The following is a 20,092-nucleotide window of genomic DNA, read 5'->3' as shown; positions in this document are numbered from 1 at the left end:
ATAAAACAAAAACAATTATTGGGCGGATGAAAGGTTTTTCTTTTCTGAAAACCAGTGTAGTTATAATACTTTTATAGCAGATACAATTTGAAATAAGTCTCACAAGCTTTACTTGCTGTCAAAGGTAGGTGTGCTTAAGAATTATCTGAGGAGCTTATTAAAAGTGCATATTTCTGGATTCTAGCCAGAGAGACTGTGATTCTATACTTCTGAGGAATGGCTGCATTTTTAACAAGCATCCTAGATCATTTTGCAGGAAGTGGCACACTGACCACATTTGAAAAAAAACACTGTCCTAGCTAGTGTTTCAGAGATACCTAAAAAAAAAAAAAAAAAAAAAAAAAAATGACAGTTGAGATATTATCTGTGCCAAAGTAGCTCATGTTTTGTGTTGGGCTAAAGACTATGGCCAATATTCCTCTACCTTTGCTGGGGGAAAACATCAAGAAAGTTTAAAATAGGGAAGCCTGAGTGGCTCAGTGGTTGAGCATCTGCCTTCTGCTCAGGGCATGATTCCGGGGTGGGGGGACTGAGTCCCACATCGTTACTGCATGGAGCCTGCTTCTGCCTCTGCCTATGTCTTTGCCTCTCTTGAATAAATAAAATCTTTTAAAAAACGAAGAAAGTTTAAAACAAAGACTCCATCCATATTAACAAAAATTCTTTCCCTATCTGGATTATAAAATGAGACATCACTAAAAAGTACAGCATTGATTGCTTCTCTTTAGTCTTCCAAGTAAATGTGAAGGTGTCTGATTAAAACAACACAGGTATTAATAGCTACACATCTCCAGTTTCTCTTACAGTCCCTACACATCCTGGAATTTACCCTCTCCCCACACCTTTCTATTAAATCTGACATAAGTTGGACTATGCTCTGCCTTTGTGAGAGAAGCGTCATAATTTCAAACTCTAGATTAGAATAGTACAGTCTGCATAAGCCAGCCCTCTGGATGATTCTATACTCATTTTATTCAATTGGGTGACCAGCTTATCTCCGTTTGCCCAGGACTTTTTTGGTTTTAGCATTGAAAATCCCAAGTTCTGGGTCTCCCAACCCCACAATACTAGACAAACTGGGACTGTTCATCACCTTAACCTTTCCATTGCCTATGACCTATATAATTAGGTATAGCTGAAAAGACATTCTCCAGGCTGGGTTTGTCAGCCTCCACAGACAGTGTCTCAGGGAACACAGGAAAACACTTAGCTTTTTTGAAGATATTCCTTTGAAAAAGAAGACATGTAAGATGCTGTTCATTATTTTTAGAAATAAAACATTTCTCTGAAGTGGTTTCAGGAAAGCAGCCAGAGATATAAGGGTCTAGCAAATAGAATTCCCAACCTCCCTATAAGCATTTATCACCCAACTAGTGAAAAGTTTACTAAGATTTGTGTATGTTAAACTCATCAGAAGGGAGACAGGTAAGGTTGAGTCAAGTAGTCAGAATGCAGACTGTAGAGACAAAGGGTACATATCTGTTTAGAGGATGTGGAATTTTTCATCAAGTAGAATTAGATAGAATGTAACTCCTTATACACTTGTTTTTAGGAAGCTGATTTTATTACCATGCCTTTGGAATTTTTCTAAAATTCAAAAAGTTTAAATGATTCAGAAAGCTAAAAATATGATGTGGCTTAGCAGTCTGTTCTAAAATGTAGACCAGAAATTTTTCAGAATTACCCTGCCCACATCAAAATTATACTATTTTAAAATATTGCAAGTAGTTCATAGAATCCCCAGAATTTCATTTCAACTTCACTTCCAAACTACAACTTTCACTCTTGGCTCAGGAATAATCCAATCCTACTGACAGCTGGTTTACACTGTGGAAAATATACTTGTATGGGAATTTAGCACATTTGCCCACTTGAATTCTTGGATACGATATCAACTTCCATTAAAAAGCCAGTTTAGTAGAGAAAAGCAACTTACAACTAAAAGTTTCAGGTCTTCACTCTTTTAAATTATCAGATACTTAGGGCAAAAAAAAAAAAAAAAAGTTTATTTAGCCACTGCCTTCTTTCAATAAAGGATTTAAGGTGATCAATGCAGGAAACCATACATGAAGTCAACAACTGAAAACCAAAGCTACCAGCTATAATTGTAGCATTTTCCAAAGTGGATTCTGTGAGATATTAGTAGACATTGTTAAAACAAAAAAAGGGAGTCTCAAGCCAGTACGTTTGGGTAGCACTGAGATAATTGTTAAACATGATTTTTTACTGTAAGACTTTTGAGAACCTTTACAATGATAATGGGCATTCACACTCCACGAGGGAGAGGGAATAGCATGTGTTTCCCAAACTTAAATATTGTCAGAATATCTAAAATGTTTGAGTTCCAACTAACATATTTAGAGAAACAGTGCTCTTGCCTTTCTAAATTTGATAACTAAACTCCTTGAAAACTGGGATTAAATTTATTTTTGTTTTATTTTCACTGAAAACAGTTTTTCTTAATTTGTAATTAGAGAAGCTTTGTTCAAAGCATAGAAAAGTTTGACATTTAAAACATATTGACAATTCCATACACTCTTAAAGAAGGCTACTCTTATTACAAATATTACCACCTCTGATTTACAATAAGAACAAACAAGGTAATGAAACCTATTAGAAAGTTCTTGTGACTTCAAGCTCAGAGAATTTTACTCTGATGACTTGGAGAGGCAGATGAATTAATGCCAAGGGGGCAGGGCTTTGTTTAGTCTGTAGATTTCTAGTTAAAGCCAACTGTGATTTAAAGAGCTATAAATGAGCAGATATGGGCATTTGTAGCTAGGCATGCTTATTTGCAATTGGGTTTCTTTTCTACCTAAGAGCTACCCATATTTTCCAGCCCAAATTATACTGTGGATCTGTATAGAATCTGAAACTCTTGACTTGTGATCCCAGCACTGTTGCCCATCCTCAACAGCTATTAAGTAGAAGGAAGGAAGGAATTGGTTGGTGGTGCAGGGCTAGCCTGAAGATAGGTAGTTAGGAAACACTAAACTATGCTCTGTAACGTTGTGCTGCCTTACAAAGGGATTTTCCCAACCAATTTGTCTGTAAGAATAAAGTCTGTCATCAAAACCCAGTTTAGTCATCATGGTGTTATTAAAATGAGATGGGATAAAATGGGTCAAACTGCCACACACATTTTTTCTTCATGATGTAAACATCAATTGTGAAGACAACCAGATGTTGCTTTAGTTCCAACATGAGGTTACACGTTTGCTCTCTCCATAAAGAAATTCAAATATTGCTCTTTAACCACATTGAAATGACATTGCACGGAGTAATAAAAGAATATAAAGGATGAAAATAAAATTTTTATTGGGAAGAGGAAATATTACATACAATTAAGTATATGGCTGATGAAATGTATGAACAACCTTTTCTTAAGGAACAAATACAGACTTAGTAAAGGAAGAAGTTGGAAGCTTAGGTTTCCAGAGAAAATTTCTAAGCAGTTTTAAGTAACCAATTCTCAATTCTCTTAAGTAACCAATTGCATAAATTATACAGATCATTGAGGGAAAAGTGTACTGGTTTGTAGCTATTTCTGATCCTCAGTTCAGGTGCTGTGTAGATCTCTTCTATCATGATCCCAATTCTGGTGGTCCTGATCCTCAACAGGTTCTCTCCATTCATAGTGGACACTTATCATGAGGACACATCATAAGAAGGATTTTTTTTTTAAAGGAGAGCAGAAGAGATTTTTTTTTTAAGATTTTATTTACTCATGAGAGACACAGAGAGAGAGAGAGAGAGAGAGAGAGAGGCAGAGACATAGGCAGAGGGAGAAGCAGGCTCCATGCAGGGAGCCGGACGTGGGACTCCATCCTGGGACTCCAGGATCACACCAGGGGTCGAAGGCAGCACTAAACTGCTGAGCCACCCAGGCTGCCCACAAGAAGGATTTTTATTGCTCATTGTGAATGAAATAAATTCCACGTGCTCTTATGTGAACTCCGTGGTTTTAGAGACAGCTGCTTGAACCAAATCTTGAAGAGCTCTTGCATTTGAGGGAGTGCTTAAGTCACATGTACAACATGTGTAAAGAGTTTGGAAACGGCATCAGAATATGTGCACAACATCTTTGTTGATACAATTTTAAGTCTCATGTAAGCTAATAGGATCTATGCAATTCTGGAGACTATTAAGTAAAAATAAATATCTGCCCGTGGAATGGAAACCATCTTCATTTGAACAGTACTCGTTTTGCTTATTTCTATCCCCCAAACAGAAAACATCCAACAAAAACAATTTTATCTATGTTTATTTAATTATAACAAAAGTTGAACAATGCATACCAAATGGAAAAAGAAATCCAAAAAAGATGAAAATGTTTAGAACAGAAATGACTAATTTAGCTGAAAGAATTACCCAAGGGTCATGAAAACACATTTGCAACTTATAATTGGTTATTAATGTAAATTAAATTTAGTAACTGAGTCTCAATTGACTACTAAAAATTATCAAAATATTCTCAAACTGTTACATAAAAACAGACAATATCCATAAGTATTACATAAACACCAAACAAAAAATTCGTATGAGAAAAATAAATAAATGTATCCTGAGATAAAATACAAAGCACACTTGTCATGCTAGATATATACACCCTATCCCCTCAATATAATTGTGAGGATTCAGTATTTTCCACATTCCAAGATAAAGTAATGATAATATATGTTGATACAAGTTTCAGCCACAAAAATAAAGTACTTCATTTCTTAAATATTCCTACGATGAGACATCAGGACTCCTGTTTCACGCATCAAAACTTTATGAAGGCATAAGTTACGTTTGATTTGACTCCTCAAATCATGGCTGAAAACTCTCAGCAAAAGCATTCTAGGCTTTTTATTTCTCACACCAACTGACCCAGAATATATTTTAAGAAATGTTTATTTTCTGTGCATATTTGTTTTAAAGTTATAAATTTCTGAGCACTTTTTCTTCTTCCTCTTCATCACTGTCAGTGACATTGACTTGCTGGATGCTAGAGGAAGTTGATGTTGGGGCTGTGAAGACATTCTCCAAGGCTCCAATGTCCAGCTGAGGCATGGGATTTAAGTATTCTTCCCCACTGTGACTATGACTATTATAGTAAGAGGTCCCATCCATGCTTTCACAACTCCGAGAATCTTCACTGTGTGTACGTTCATCTGGGTAGTCTCTAAAAGGATAGTCTCTATTTAAAGCTGAAAACATAGCCTCATGTTTTTGGTATCTGTCTTCATAATAACCAAGGCATTCTGGCATTGAACTTGGAAAATTTCCATAGCCAAAGGGAGGCCGACTATAAGGGCACGTGCTGTAGCAGAAAGACAAAAATTAGAATTAGATCATACCTTGGCCCCCCATGCTGCCTTGCATACAGACTAATTGAGCAAGTTTAACTGCAACCTCTTTAGGGCCTGGAAATCCCTCAAGATAACTTTCTGAAACCACTTCATGTATTCATCTGCTCTTTTACCACTACCAAGTCCCAACATAAAATAAATAATTTTTTTTTAAAAAAAGGCAAAGTGAGCTCGTGATTCAGCAGAGCTATTATCTATAATCAGCCTCGGACTTCTAACCTTTGACAACCTTGATATAGAAAAATTGCTAATCTGGGCTATTCTCTCATGACACTATGTAAGGATTTGAAATGCAGGCATGTGTTATACTGTGGTAAAAATGAAGCTTAGTAAAAGCAGTGCAACAATTGTTCTTATTAGTATTTGAAACAAAATTTATGGGGGGATATATAATTGGGTTTGAATTAATAGTTACTCATCAACTGCATTCGTCACAAAACTATAATAAGTAATCCTAAAATTTGTGTGGAACCATGAAAGATCCTGAGTAGCTAACACAATCTTGAGAAGAAGAAAAAAAGCTGGAGGTAACACAATTCCATATTTCAAGATATATTACAAAGCTACAGGAATCAAAACAGTATGGCATTGGCACAAAAATAAAAACGGATCAATAGAAGAGAATAGAGAGCTCAGAGATAAATGCATAATTATATGGTCAATTTACTTTTGACAAAAGAGGCAATATACAATATACAATAGGGAAAAGGCTATCTTCAATAAATGGTGCTAGGAAAATTGAACAGCTACATGTAAAGAGAATGAAACTGGGCCACCTTTGAACACCATACATAAAAATAAACTCAAAATCGATTATAGACCTAAATTTGAGACCTGAAACCATAAAAAATCCTAGAAAAGAACACAGACAGTAATTTTTCTATTATCAGTCATAACCACATTTTTCTAGATGTGTCTCCTAAGACAAGGGAAACAAAAGCAAAAATAAATGATTGACACTGTATCAAAATAAAAAGCTTCTGCACAACAAAGGAAATAATCAACAAAAACTAAAAGATAACCTACTGAATAGAAGAAGATATTTGTAAATGGTGCATCCAATAAAAGATTAGTATCCAAAATATAAAAAGAACTTAAACAATTCAACACCAAAAAAACAAAAAATCTGGTTTAAAAATGGGCAGAGGATCTGAATAGACATATTTCCAAAGAAGATATACAGAGGGACAACAGTCACATGAAAAGATGCTCAACATCACTCATCATCAGGGAAATGCAAGTCAAAACCATGAGATATCATCTTATACCTGTAAGAATGGCTAAAGTCAACAAGACAAAAAAAAAAAATAACAAGTGTGGGCAAGGATGTGGAGAGAAAGGAACCTCATATACTGCTGGTGGGAATGTAAATTGGTACAGCCACTATGGAAAACATCATGGATGTTCCTCAAAAAGTTAAAAGTAGAAATACCATGTGATCCAATAATTCCACTTAGGGGTATTTATGCAAATAAATTTGCATTTGCAAATTTGCAATGCATAAATTTGCAATAAAGACATTAATTCAAAAAGATATATGTACCTCTATGTTAATTGCAGTATTATCTATAATAGCCAAGAAATGTAAACAACCTAAGTGTCCATCAATAGGTGAATGAATAAAAAAGATGTATTTTATACACACACTGGAATATTCTGCAGCCATAAAAAAGGATGAGCTCTTGCCATTTGCGACAATATAAATAGACCTAAAGGGTATTGGGCTAAGTGAAATAAGCCAGACTGAGAAAGACAAATACTACATGATTTCACTTGTAAGTAGAATCTAAAAAAATTAAAAAACAAAAAACAGAATCAGAACTATAAGTACAGAGAACTGATGGTTCTCAGAAGAGACAGGAGTCAGAAATCAGGCAAAATGAGTGAAGGGGAGTGGGAGATACAGTCTTCCAGTTATAAAGTAAATAAATCACAGGAACAAAAGGCTCCACATAAGGAGTATAGTCAATGACATTGTAATAGTAATGTATGAGGATAGATGGTAGCTATATTTATGATGTATATAATTTGTACATAGTATAAGTACACATAGTATAATGTACAAACTTATCAAATCACTATGTCATACATCTGAAACTAAGATAACATACTGTGTCAACTATACTCAAAACAAAACAAAACAAAACAGCTCCTGGAGGGGGGGCTGTGGCACCAGAACAGAGGATAACAACTCAACGCTCTAATTGACCCTCAATAATAAGTTCAATTAAAAACATTCTTCCTATCAGTAAGATTTGAAATGGATATTAAACTATGTTTTTAAAGATCTTTTTCAAATAAAATTTTTGCAATGTGAACAACTGAAAAGATTATTTCGTTGTTTTACAAACTGCTTTTTTTTAAGGTAAATCTAAAAATCTGCCATTCAAACCCATCTGTCAATTTTTTTTTTTTTTTTTTTTTTTTGAGTATTCTCCTTTTCAAAGGCATAGAATGGGAATCATAGTAAGGGGTATACAAAAGTCCAAACAGGAGTTCCCTGGGCTCATGGACTCCATCTAGTGACAGATAACATAAACATAGCAACCACACAGCAAAACGCATAAGTTGGGGGTTTCACATCACGCTCCTACATTTTTTTTTTTAAAGTTCAACTTTGTTTTCTTCCCTTTAAAAGCATAAGTACCATAGACATCCTAGACTATTATTTCAAACTCTTTGAAAATATGGGGCATTTTGACTAGTTTGGTATCCCATTCCCATATCTCTAAGAGCCAGGGGACTTGCCCACATTAAATATCACAATAATAAGGCTAAGGTTCCAAAATGTTTCAGGTTTCCTTTCCTATTGTCACATCTTCATTCAGGCATTTTTAACATAATAGAAACATCCTGAACGTATCATACTTTCAGCTAGTATGACTTTGCTCCTGTAGCTCTTCTACCTTCAGGTCCCTCTATCCACTGAATTACACAGATACCTCTTCCACAAAGCCTACACAATTTAGCTAGAAACAATTCACCCACCATTTTTCAGGACTCAATCAATGTAGGCAAGATATTATGCAAGGCTTGGTGGAGAATTTAATTAAGAAAAAGATCTAGAATCCAGGTATATACTAGACGTGCTAAAGTCTATAATGCAAATTGCAAACACTACATGGCTACACTGGTATGGTAAAAACATGTTATATCTAGAAAACAGATCAATTAAGATATGAGTATTCCTAGAAGGTTGCATGGATGAAAATGAATAACTTTAGAAGCACTGTGATATAGTGGGAAAGGCATCAATTTAGCCAACATATAATAAGAATTTACTATGTTTTCTAGGCATCAGCTATGGCCTTTATGTGTTATCTTAACTATTCTTTAGAACAATTGTATGAGACAGATATATCTCCACTTTACAGAGGAGGAAACAGAACCTTAAAAAGATTGAGTAACTTGCTCAAAGTCATAATTAGCAAGTAGTGAAACAGAATCAGGCAAGCTAATTCTAGAACTTATTCTCCTAACTACCATGCCACACTACCTGGGAAGTAGTTCTAGCTATGCCACTTAAAAACCTGGTAACTTTAAATAAACCCAAATTTTTCTGAGCCTTGGGCTCCTTATATAAAACAGAGATAGGGCAGCCCTGGTGGCTCAGCGGTTTAGGGCTGCCTTCGGCCCAGGGCATGATCCTGTAGTCCCGGGATCAAGTCCCACATCAGACTTCCTATGTGGAGCCTGCTTCTCCCTCTGCCTGTGTCTCTGCCTCTCTCTTTCTCTCTCTCTCTCTGTGTCTCTCATGAATAAATAAATAAAATCTTTAAAAAAATAGAAAAAAAAATAAAACAGATAATATCACTTGTTCTGCCAACTTAAAAGATCTGTCACAAGGAACTTGAGAAAAAATCTCTATGAGTACTTTAGAAACTAGAAACGCTTTTATTTCTTTAAGATTTTATTTATTTATTCATGGGAGACAGACGGAGAGAGGCAGAGACATAGGCAGAGGGAGAAGCAGGCCCCCCGCAGGGAGCCTGATGTGGGACTCGATTCTGGGATTCTGGGATCACTCCCTGAGCCAAATGCAGACGCTATTATTATTTAGTCTTACAAGAAGTTACATGTGATAATATAATCATAAACACACTCATATGTATATGTTTTACACTTATTTTCAAAGAGAAAGAATGCAAAGATAGAACAAAATCTAGTTGAAGTAGGAGGCAAGATGGAAGAGAAGAGACCGGCAAAGAAGCTAGACTTCTCAGAACATACTTTGTATTGTAATTTTGACTTTGAAACTATATAATTACTTTACATAATTTTAAAACAAATGTAATATTTTAAAAAGTAATCTATAAAAATTAAAAGCAAATGAAAACAAATGAACCCAAGTTATATCAAGTTTGTAGTTGCCTTAAATACACAGAGAAACATTATTTCAAGATAATATTCTGGAGGGTATTATGCTGAGTGAAGTAAGTCAGTCGGAGAAGGACAAACATTATATGTTCTCATTCATTTGGGGAATACAAATAATAGTGAAAGGGAATAGAAGGGAAGGGAGAAGAAATGTGTGGGAAATATCAGAAAGGGAGACAGAACGTAAAGACTGCTAACTCTGGGAAACGAACTAGGGGTGGTAGAAGGGGAGGAGGGCGGGGGGTGGGAGTGAATGGGTGACGGGCACTGGGGGTTATTCTGTATGTTAGTAAATTGAACACCAATAAAAAATAAATTAAAAAAAAAAGATAATATTGTACCTTCCTGGTAAGACATACCCTAAAGAGAAAAGAATTACAAACAAATCTTAAACTGCATCCTGTAATTTTATTGTTTGTGATATTGCTACTTTGAAACTATTGATATAATTGTCTTGAAGCTATTCTATGTATATACACACACACATATGCATCAAAAAATCATGTTTAATAGGATAAAGCAAATATGTTGTTATCATTAGACAACAAAATTTTAAGGGGAGAAGATACTAGCACATAAAATCAAAGAACTTCATTTGAAATTACAACATTACATTTATTTTGGAAATATCAATATATACTCATGAATTATTTTTCTCATTCAAAAAATGCATATTCTCTCATACTTTCCACTGAAAAGCCCTAGATACTTTGTTAACTCAGCAGCAATAAGCATCCCTATTGCTCAAATTGTGATCTCAGTAAAAGGAACTTGGATTTCTTGGATAAAATGGCTAATTCCAGGTCTGGACAAGATAAAGCCTAGGACATATTGTACAGATAACAAAAAACCTATTAAAGATTAAGGACACAGTCCCCAACCTGTAGCCAACTATACAAATAAAAGGATAATTTGAGTGGCAATGTATCAAAACATACCAAATATATAAAAGTCTACCTGTTCATGATGGTATTCCTAAAACAAAACAAGATTCAGTGATATGGGGAAAAAAATCAAGAAATTTTCCTGCCCTTCCTGTATTTCATAGTAATGAACTGATGAGGGTTTTTCTTCAAAAAAGCATTCTAGTTAATGAATGAAGGAATACTGAATAAGAAAATCACTATTTTGCAATCTCATGGTTCTAGGCAACAATCCTCAGCTACTAAAATCATTACACAGATATTTCTCAACCCTAGCTAACCATTTAAATCACCGGAGAAATTTTTGAATTTAATTTCAATAATAAAAAAATTTGAAAAAATAAAGAATACTGCTTCCCAGGTCCTATACCCACAAAGATTCTAATTTATTTGGTCTGAACTCTTCAAGTGATCCTACTGTACAGCCGAGAATTGAGAAGTACTACTTACGGTGATAATACCTGACCCTACAGGTCATTCTTAACATCACTATTAAAGAAAAACAGACTTTGTATACCTCTTGATGTGATAGAATACAAATTACATAGCACTATTCATGAGATTTCATTGCCGAGAGAGAGAGAGTGAGAGAGAGAGAGAGAGAGAGAAAGGGGAGAGTTAAAGAAAAAAAAATTGAACCTGAATCTAATCAAGTTTTAAGATTTAACTATCATTTTACAGGGAAAAGGAGGGGGGATAATAGGGAAATATATAAATATCCAAGGATGTAATAAGCAAAATTCAAGATTAGGATAATGTGTTTGTTTAATGAACACATGGCATTAAAAAACAATAAAAGAGGTTGGAGTACTATTTTAGCATGAAAGAGGCTTAAGAAACATAATCACATCTGATGTTTATATCTTGCTTGGATCCTCTTTTATACAAACCCATTGTGAAAAGAGTGCTGAGACGGCAGAGGAAAATTCAACAAGCCAGTTGTTGGATGATAATAAGGAATTATTAATTTTTCAGGTATGAAAATGGTAGGTCATTTTTTCAAGTCCCTAACTAGTATATTTACATACGGATGTATCTGCAGATGAAATTATATGACATCTGTGATTCACTTTAAAATACTTAAAACTCTTCCCCAAAAAAAGTAGAAGAAATAAATGAACCAAGAAAGCCAAACTGTTGATAATTGTTGAGTGATGGGTACATGGAGATTCAATATGATATTCTGCTTTGCATATAAAAACGTCTGTAACAAGATGGTAAATAAGGTAAAAATATAATGCTATTCATTGCTTCTCTCATTTAGTAGTATGCATTTAAGTTTCCCTCATGTCTTTTCATGGCTTGATAGTTCATTTCTTTTTAACACTGAATAATATTCCACTGTTTATATGTACCACAGTTTATCTATTCACCTACTGAAGGACATCTTGATTTCTTCTGTTTTGGCAACCATGAATAAAACTGCTCTAAGTATCTATGTGCAGGTTTTTGTGTAAACACAAGTTTTCTTTTCTTTCTTTTTTTTTCCTGGTAAATAACAAGCAGTGTGACTGCTGGATTATATGGTAAGAGTTATTTTAGTCTTGTAAGGAATTGCCTGTCTTCCAAAGTGACTGTACCATTACGCATTCCTGCTAGCAATGAATTAGAATTTCCTTTGCTTTACAACCTCACCAGTATTTGCTGGTGTCTGTATTTTGAATTTTGGCAATTCTGATAGGTTTGTAGTGGTACTGCATTTAAATCTGTAATTCCCTAAAGATATATAATGTGATGCATCTTTTCATGTGCTTAAACCCCATCTCTCTCTCTTTTTTAAGATTTTATTTATTTATTCATGAGAGACAGAGAGAGAGACAGAGAGAGGTAGGGACATAGGCAGAGGGAGAAGTAGGCTCCCTGTGAGGAGCCTGATGTAGGACTTGATCCCAAGACCCCAGGATCACAACCTGAGCCAAGGGCAGACACTCAACCACTGAGGCACCGAGGCACTCTTTAGATGCCATCTCTATATGTTCTTTGGTGAGGTGTCTTCATGTGTTTTGTCCATTTTTAATAGGTTGTTTTCTTATGGTTGAGTTTTAAAAATTCAGTATTTTCAACATTTTGTATAAAGTCCCTAATCAGATGTATCTTTTGCAAATATTTTCTCTTAGTCTGTGACTTGTCTTTTCATTCTCTGGATACCACATTGTTTGATCTAGTAGCTTTGTAGTAAGTTTGAAGTCGGAAATTGTGAGTCCTCCAACTTTATTCTCCTTTCTCGATTGTTTTTAAAACTATTCTGGGTCACTTACAATTCCATATAAACTTTTAGGGTCAGCTTTTCCATTTCTGTGAAAAAAAAAAACATTAGGATTTTGAGAGGGATTATATTGATTCTGTAAATCACTTTGGGAAGTACTGTCTTCTTAACAATATTTAGATCTCTATTTAGATCCTTAATTTCTTTCAGTAATGTTTTGTAGCTTTCAGTTTACAAGTCTTGTACCTCCTTGGTTAGATTCATTCCTAGGTATTTTGCTCTTTTTGATGCTACTTTAAATAGAATTGTTTTCCTAATCTCCTTTTTGGATTGTTCATTGCTAGAAAATTCAAGTGATTTTTGTATATTGATCTTATACCCTGCAACTTCTCATTAGATCTGAAAACTTTTGTGGATTCCTTAGGATTTCCTATATATAGGATTTTCCATATTTAGGATCATGTGCAAATAGAGATAATTTTATTTATTTTATTTTAGATGTCTTCTTTTTCCTGCTTAATTTCTCTAGCTAGAACTTCTAAAAAAAATGTTGAATAGCAATTGTGAAAGGAGACATCCTTTTCTGGTTCCCAATCTCAGGGAGAAACCTTTTGGTTCTTCATCAGTGAAGATGATATTGACCATGGGTTTTGATTTAAAAAAAAAAAAATGCCCTTTATCATGTTGAGGAGGTTCCTAGTTTGACTATTAAGTTTTGAAATCAGGAATTGCTTTTTATAACAAAAACGTGTTGGATTTTATCAAATACCTTTTCTGCATCAATTGAGATGATTAGGTGGTTCTGTTCCTTCATTCTACTTACAAGGTGTATTACATTGATTGATTTTCAGATGTTGAATCACACGTACATTCCTCAGGTAAATCTCACTTGGTATATAATCCTTTTAATATGCTGCTGGATTCAGTTTGCTAGTATTTTATTAAGCATATTTTGCAATTATTTTCATAAGATATATTGGTCTGTAATATTCTTTCTTGTGATACCTTTGTCTGACTTTGGGAGCAGAGTAATGCTGATCTTGGAAATGTTCCCTCATACTTTTTGGAAAAGTTTGAGAATTGGTTTGAGTATTCCTCTCTAAATGTTTGGTAGAATTCATCAATGAAACTAGCCTAGGGCTTTTCTTTGCTGTGAGGTTTTTGATTAATTATTCAATCTCTTAATATAGGTCTGTTCAGATTTGCTATTTCATCTTGAGTCAGTTTTGGTAATTCATGTATTGTTCATTTTATCTTGGCTATCTAACTGGTTTGTATGCAGTTATTCACTGTATTCTCCTATAGTAATTTTTATTTCTGTAAAGTTGGCAGCAATGTACACAATTTCACATATCATTTTAATAATTTACATATTCTCTTTTTTTCAAAGTAGCTAAAGTTTCATCAATTCTATTGATCTTTTAAAAAAGCTAACTTGTTGATTTTCTTTTATTTCATTAAACTCGCTTTTGCTTTCCTATTATTTATCTCTATTCTTATTTCTTTCCTTCTGCAAGCTTTAGGTTTTGTTTGCTCTTCTTTTTCTAAGTCCTTAAGGTCTAAAGTCATGTTGTCCATTTGAGATCTTTCTTTCTGAACATAGGTCATTGAGGCTAAAATTTCTCTATCAGTACTGCTTTCACTATGTTTTGGTATGCTGTGTTTTCATTTTCATTCATCTCAAAGTATTTTCTAATTTCCTTTGTGATGTCTTATTTGACCCACTGATTGTTTAAGAGTGTGTTGTTTAATTTCCATATATTTTTAAATTTTCCAGTTTTCTTTCTGTTACTATCAGTTTCATTCCATCATGGTTGGAGAAGAAGCTTTGTAAGATTTAAATATTTAAAAATAAATTGAGACCTGCTTTGTGAACTAACATATGGTCTATCCTATGTGCAACTGCATGCAATTATGAAGAATCTATATTGTTACTGGGTGAAGCATTACATATGCATGTTAGGTCTAGCTGGTTTACAGTGTTGTACAGTCTATTTCCTTATCATCTTCATTCATTTTGGAGCATTGATCTATCCATAAAGTAACCACAGTTAAATCATACTTAGTAGTGAAAAGCTGAAAGCTTTTTATCTAAGATCAAGAATAAGAGGCACATAAGTGGCTCAGTCAGTTAAGCATTCAACTCTTGATTTCTGTTCAAGTCATGATCTCAGGGTCATGGGATTGAGCCCCACGTCGTTGGGCTCCGTGCTGAGGACAAGTCTGCTTAAGATTCTTTCTCTCCCTCTCTCTCTGCTCCTCCCCCTTCTCATGCTCTCTAAATAAATAAATAAGATCTTTAAAAGAAAAAAAGAATAAATTAGGAATGCTCACATTTGCCACTTTTATTCAACATAGTATCAGAACTCCAAGTCAGTGCTATCAGGCAAGAAAAAGAAATAAAAGGGATACAAACTGGAAAAGAAGAAGTAAAACTGTATCTATTTGCAGTGACATGATATTATACATACAAAACCCTAAAGATTCCAATGAAAAATGTTAGAACTAATCGACAAACTCAGTAAGTTCCAGGATACAAAATCAATATACAAAAATCATTTGTATTTCTATACATCAACAATAAACTATTATAAAAAGGAATTAAGAAAACAATCCCGGGCAGCCCCGATGGCTCAGCGGTTTAGCACCGCCTTCATTCAATCCAGGGCGTGATCCTGGAGACCCGGGATTGAGTCCCATGTCGGGCTCCCTGTGTGGAGCCTGCTCCTCCCTCTGCCTGTGTCTCTGTCTCTCTCTGTGTGTCTCTCATGAATAAATAAATAAAATCTTAAAAAAAAAGAAAACAATCCCATTTACAACTTCAAAAAATAAGAAACATAAAAATAAATTTAACCAGAAAGATAAAAGACGTGTACACTGAAAAATACAAGATATTGATAAAAGAAATTGAAGAAAAAAACAAATAAATTGAAAGATATTCTGAGCTCATGGATCAAAAGAAATATTGTTAAAATATTGTTAAAACTACCCAAAGCAATCTACAGATTCAATGCAACCCCCCTCAAAATTCCAATGGCATTTTTCACAGAAATAGAACAAACAATCCTAAAATTTGTATGGAATCACAAAAGACCCCAAATAGTCAAAGCAATCTTGAGAAAGAACAAAGCTAGGGGCATTACACTCCCTGATTTCAAACTATATTACAAAGCTATAATAAAACAATATGATATTGCATAAAAGCAGAAACATAGATCAATGGAAAAGAATAGAGAGACTAGAAATAAACTCACATATATATGGTCAATTTAAAAGGATAGTCTCTTCAATAAATAGTGTTAAGAAAACTGAACAGCCCCGTGGAAATAAGGAAACCCCTATCTTACACCATATATAAAAATCAACCCAAAATTAAAAATTAAAGACTTGAACGTAAGACCCCAAATCATAAAATTCTTAGAAGAAAACATGGACAGTAAATTCCTTGACACTGGTCTTGCTGATGATTTTTTGGGCTTGACACCAAAAGCAAAGGCAAAAAAAGCAAAAATAAATTTTGATGTGGGACCACATCAAAATAAAAAGCTTCTGCACAGCGAAGGAAACCAGCAACAAAATGAAACAGTAATCTACCAAATGGAAGAAAATATTTGCAACTCATATATTTGATAAGGCGTTAATATCCAAAATATATAAAGAATACTATAATACAAGAAGTCTATAGCAACAACAATAATCCAATTAAAAAATGGGCACATGATCTGAACAGACATTTTTCCAAAGATGACATACAGATGGCTAACAGGTACATGATATGGTGCTCAACATCACTAATTATCAAGGAAATGCACATAAAAACCACAATGAGACACCACCTCACACCTGTTAAAATGGTTTTATCAAAGAGACAAGAAATAACAAGTCTTAGTGAGGATGTGGAGAAAGGGGAATCCTTGTGTACCGTACTGTTGATGGGAAAGCAAATTCGTATAGCCACTATGAAAAATAATATGAACATTCCTCAAAAACTGCCATATGATCTAACGGTTCCACTTCTGGATATTTACTTGAAGGAAATGAAACCACAAACTTGAAAAGATAACTGTAACCCCATATTCACTGCAGCAGAAATTCCATACATACAATGGAATATTATTCAGCTGTAGAAAAAGGAAGAACCTGTAACACTATGGATGGACCTTAAGGACATTATGCTAAGTGAAATAAGTCACAGAAAAACAAATATGATATAATCTCACTTATATGTGGAATGTTAAAAAAAAAAAAAAAGAACTGATAGAGAACAGGTTAGTGGTTGCCAGAGGGGGCAGGAGTGGGAAATGGGCAAAAATCAGTGAAGGTGGTCAAAAATTACAAACTTCCAGTTATAAGTCCTGGTGACATAATGTATAGCATTGTGACTATAGTTAATAGTACCATGTTGTATATGTGAAAATTGATTAGAGAAAAAAATCTTAAAAGTTCTCATTACAAGCAAAAAAAAATGTGTATTGTACACATTTTACATAATATACATTGTATATTACATTGTATATACATTGTACATAATATAATGTTATAAATCAGTCATATATCAAAAAATATTTAAGTCTTCAACTATTATTGTAAATTTATTTCTCTCTTTAATTTTACTAATTTTGGCTTCATATATTTTGGGGTCCTTTGTTGCATATGTATATGATTATAACCACTGTATCTTAATGTATTAACTCTTTTATCAAAATATAATATCCTTTTTCTACTGTAACAATTTTTGACATAAAGTCTATTTTGTCTAATATATTATAGATATCCAGCTCTCTTTGGTTATGATTTGCATGGAATATCTTCTTTTATTTTTTCCTCTTTCAATCTATTTGTGTCTTTGGGTCTAAAGTGAGTCTTTTGCAGATAGGATATATTTTGATTCTATTTTGAATCCATTCTGCCAATTTCTGCCTTTAGAGAGCTTAATCCACTTACATTTAAACTGATTACTGATAAGAAAAAACTTATTCTGCCGTTTTGCTATTTGCTTTCTTTTTTTTTCACCATTGACTTTTATTTTTTTATTTTTATTTTTTAATAATAAATTTATTTTTTATTGGTGTTCAATTTGCCAACATACAGAATAACACTCATCCCATCAAGTGCCCCCGTCAGTGCCCGTCACCCATTCACCCCCACCCCCCACCCACCTCCCCTTCCACCACCCCTAGTTCGTTTCCCAGAGTTAGGAGTCTTTATGTTCTGTCTCCCTTTCTGATATTTCCTACTCATTTCTTCTCCCTTCCCTTCTATTCCCTTTCACTATTATTTGTATTCCCCAAATGAATGAGAACATATAATGTTTGTCCTTCTCCGACTGACTCATTTCACTCAGCATAATACCCTAGAGTTCCAATCACGTCAAAGCAAATGGTGGATATTTGTCGTTTCTAATGGCTCAGTAATATTCCATTGTATACATAAACCACATCTTCTTTATCCACTCATCTTTCGATGGACACCGAGGCTCCTTCCACAGTTTGGCTATTGTGGACATTGCTGCTATAGAAATCGGGGTGCAGGTGTCCCGGCATTTCATTGCATCTGTATCTTTGGGGTAAATCCCCAACAGTGCAATTGCTGGGTCATACAGCAGATCTATTTTTAACTCTTTGAGGAACCTCCACACAGTTTTCCAGAGTGGCTGCACCAGTTCACATTCCCACCAACAGTGTAAGAGGGTTCCCTTTTCTCCGCATCCTCTCCAACATTTGTGGTTTCCTGTCTTGTTAATTTTCCCCATTCTCACTGGTGTGAGGTGGTATCTCATTGTGGTTTTGATTTTTATTTCCCTGACGGCAAGTGATGCGGAGCATTTTCTCATGTGCGTGTTGGCCATGTCTAGGTCTTCCTCTGTGAGATTTCGAGTGCTATTTGCTTTCTATATGTCATTCTTTTGCTGTTCCTCAGTTTCTCCATTAAGAGCTTTTAAGTTTAAAGGATTTTCCTTTTTTTAATTTGAATTCAATTAACATATGATGTATTATTAGTTTCAGAGGTAGAGGTCAGTGATTCACCAGTCTTATACCCAGTGCTCATTATATCACATGTGCTCCTTAATGTCCATCACCCAGTTACCCCATTCGCCCTTTCTCTCCCATCCGGTGACCTCAGTTTGTTTCCTATAAGTAAAAATGTCTTATGGTTTGTCTCCTCTCTGATTTCATTTTGTTTTATTTTTTCCTTTCTTCCCCTATGATTTTTCTTTCTGTTTCTTAAATTCCACGTGAGTGAGATCATATAATTGTCTTTCTTTGATTGACTTATTTTGCTTAGCATTATACCCTCTAGCTAATTCCATACATGTCATTGCAAATGGCAATATTTCTTTTCTTTTCTTTTCTTTCTTTTTTTTTTTTTTTTTTTTGATGGCTGAGTAGCATTCCATTAATGGATTTTTCTATGTACCATTTTGTTTCCTCATTTCCTTTTTGTATATTTTTAGTTATTTTCTTAAATGGTTAGGTTACCTCGGGGATTACAATTAAAATCCTAAAATTATAACAATCTAATTTAAATTGATATTTACCTTCATAGGCATATGAAAATTCTGTATAAAACACCACCCTTTTATATGTATAAAATTACATATTTATACATTTTGTATCCATTGACATAGATTTATAGTAATTGTTTTATGCATTTGCCTTTTAAATAATACAGGGGAAAAAAGAAAAGTTACTCACTAAAAATATAATAATATTGTTTTTTTTTTAATATTTTATTTATTTATTCATTCATGAGAGACACAGAGAGAGAAACAGGCTCCGTGCAGGAAGCCTGACGTGGGATTCGATCCCAGGTGTCCAGGATCACACCCTGGGCCGAAGGCGGCTCTAAACCTCTGAGCCACCCAGGCTGCCCTAATATTGGGTTTTATATGTACCTATGTAGTAACCTTTACCAGCGTTATTTCTTTGTTTGGCTTTGAGTTATTGTCTAGTGTCTTTTTTTATTTCAGTCTGAAGTAGTCCCTTTAGCATTTCTTGTAAGACATGTCTACTAGTTACGAACTTTCACAACTTTTGTTACCTGAGAAGGGTTTAATTTCTCCTTTATTTTTGAAGGATGCTTTGTCAGTTATAGAATTCCTTGTTGATGTTTTTTTTTTCTTTCAGCACTATGTATCCCACCGTCTTCGTCCTTCATGGTTTCTGATGAGAAACTGGCTATTAGCCTTATTGAGAATCTACCGTACAAGATAAGTCACTTTCCTCTTGCTG

The 20,092-nt window shown here is 34.3% G+C and overlaps 1 protein-coding gene across 4 annotated transcripts in view; it reads right to left on the bottom strand.

Annotated features, from left to right (window-relative positions):
- Positions 1-4,880: 4,880 nt before the first annotated feature.
- The window catches only part of SOX30 (SRY-box transcription factor 30), a 29,264-nt gene continuing 14,052 nt past the window's right edge, over positions 4,881-20,092 (bottom strand). For 2 of the 4 annotated variants that reach the window (XM_077895706.1, XM_077895707.1), the window contains one exon: positions 4,881-5,305. In XM_077895706.1, the coding sequence (XP_077751832.1) occupies positions 4,924-5,305 (382 nt within the window). In that variant the 3' untranslated portion in view covers positions 4,881-4,923. Of the gene's footprint in view, positions 5,306-12,559; positions 12,950-20,092 lie in introns of those variants that run through there. The other 2 variants (XM_077895709.1, XM_077895708.1) reach the window with 2 other exon arrangements.

This window comes from Canis aureus, chromosome 4 (genome assembly GCF_053574225.1).
Source record: "Canis aureus isolate CA01 chromosome 4, VMU_Caureus_v.1.0, whole genome shotgun sequence".
In the NCBI taxonomy this organism is placed as follows: Eukaryota; Metazoa; Chordata; class Mammalia; order Carnivora; family Canidae; genus Canis; species Canis aureus.
This window is presented reverse-complemented; position numbering and strand designations above follow the sequence as displayed.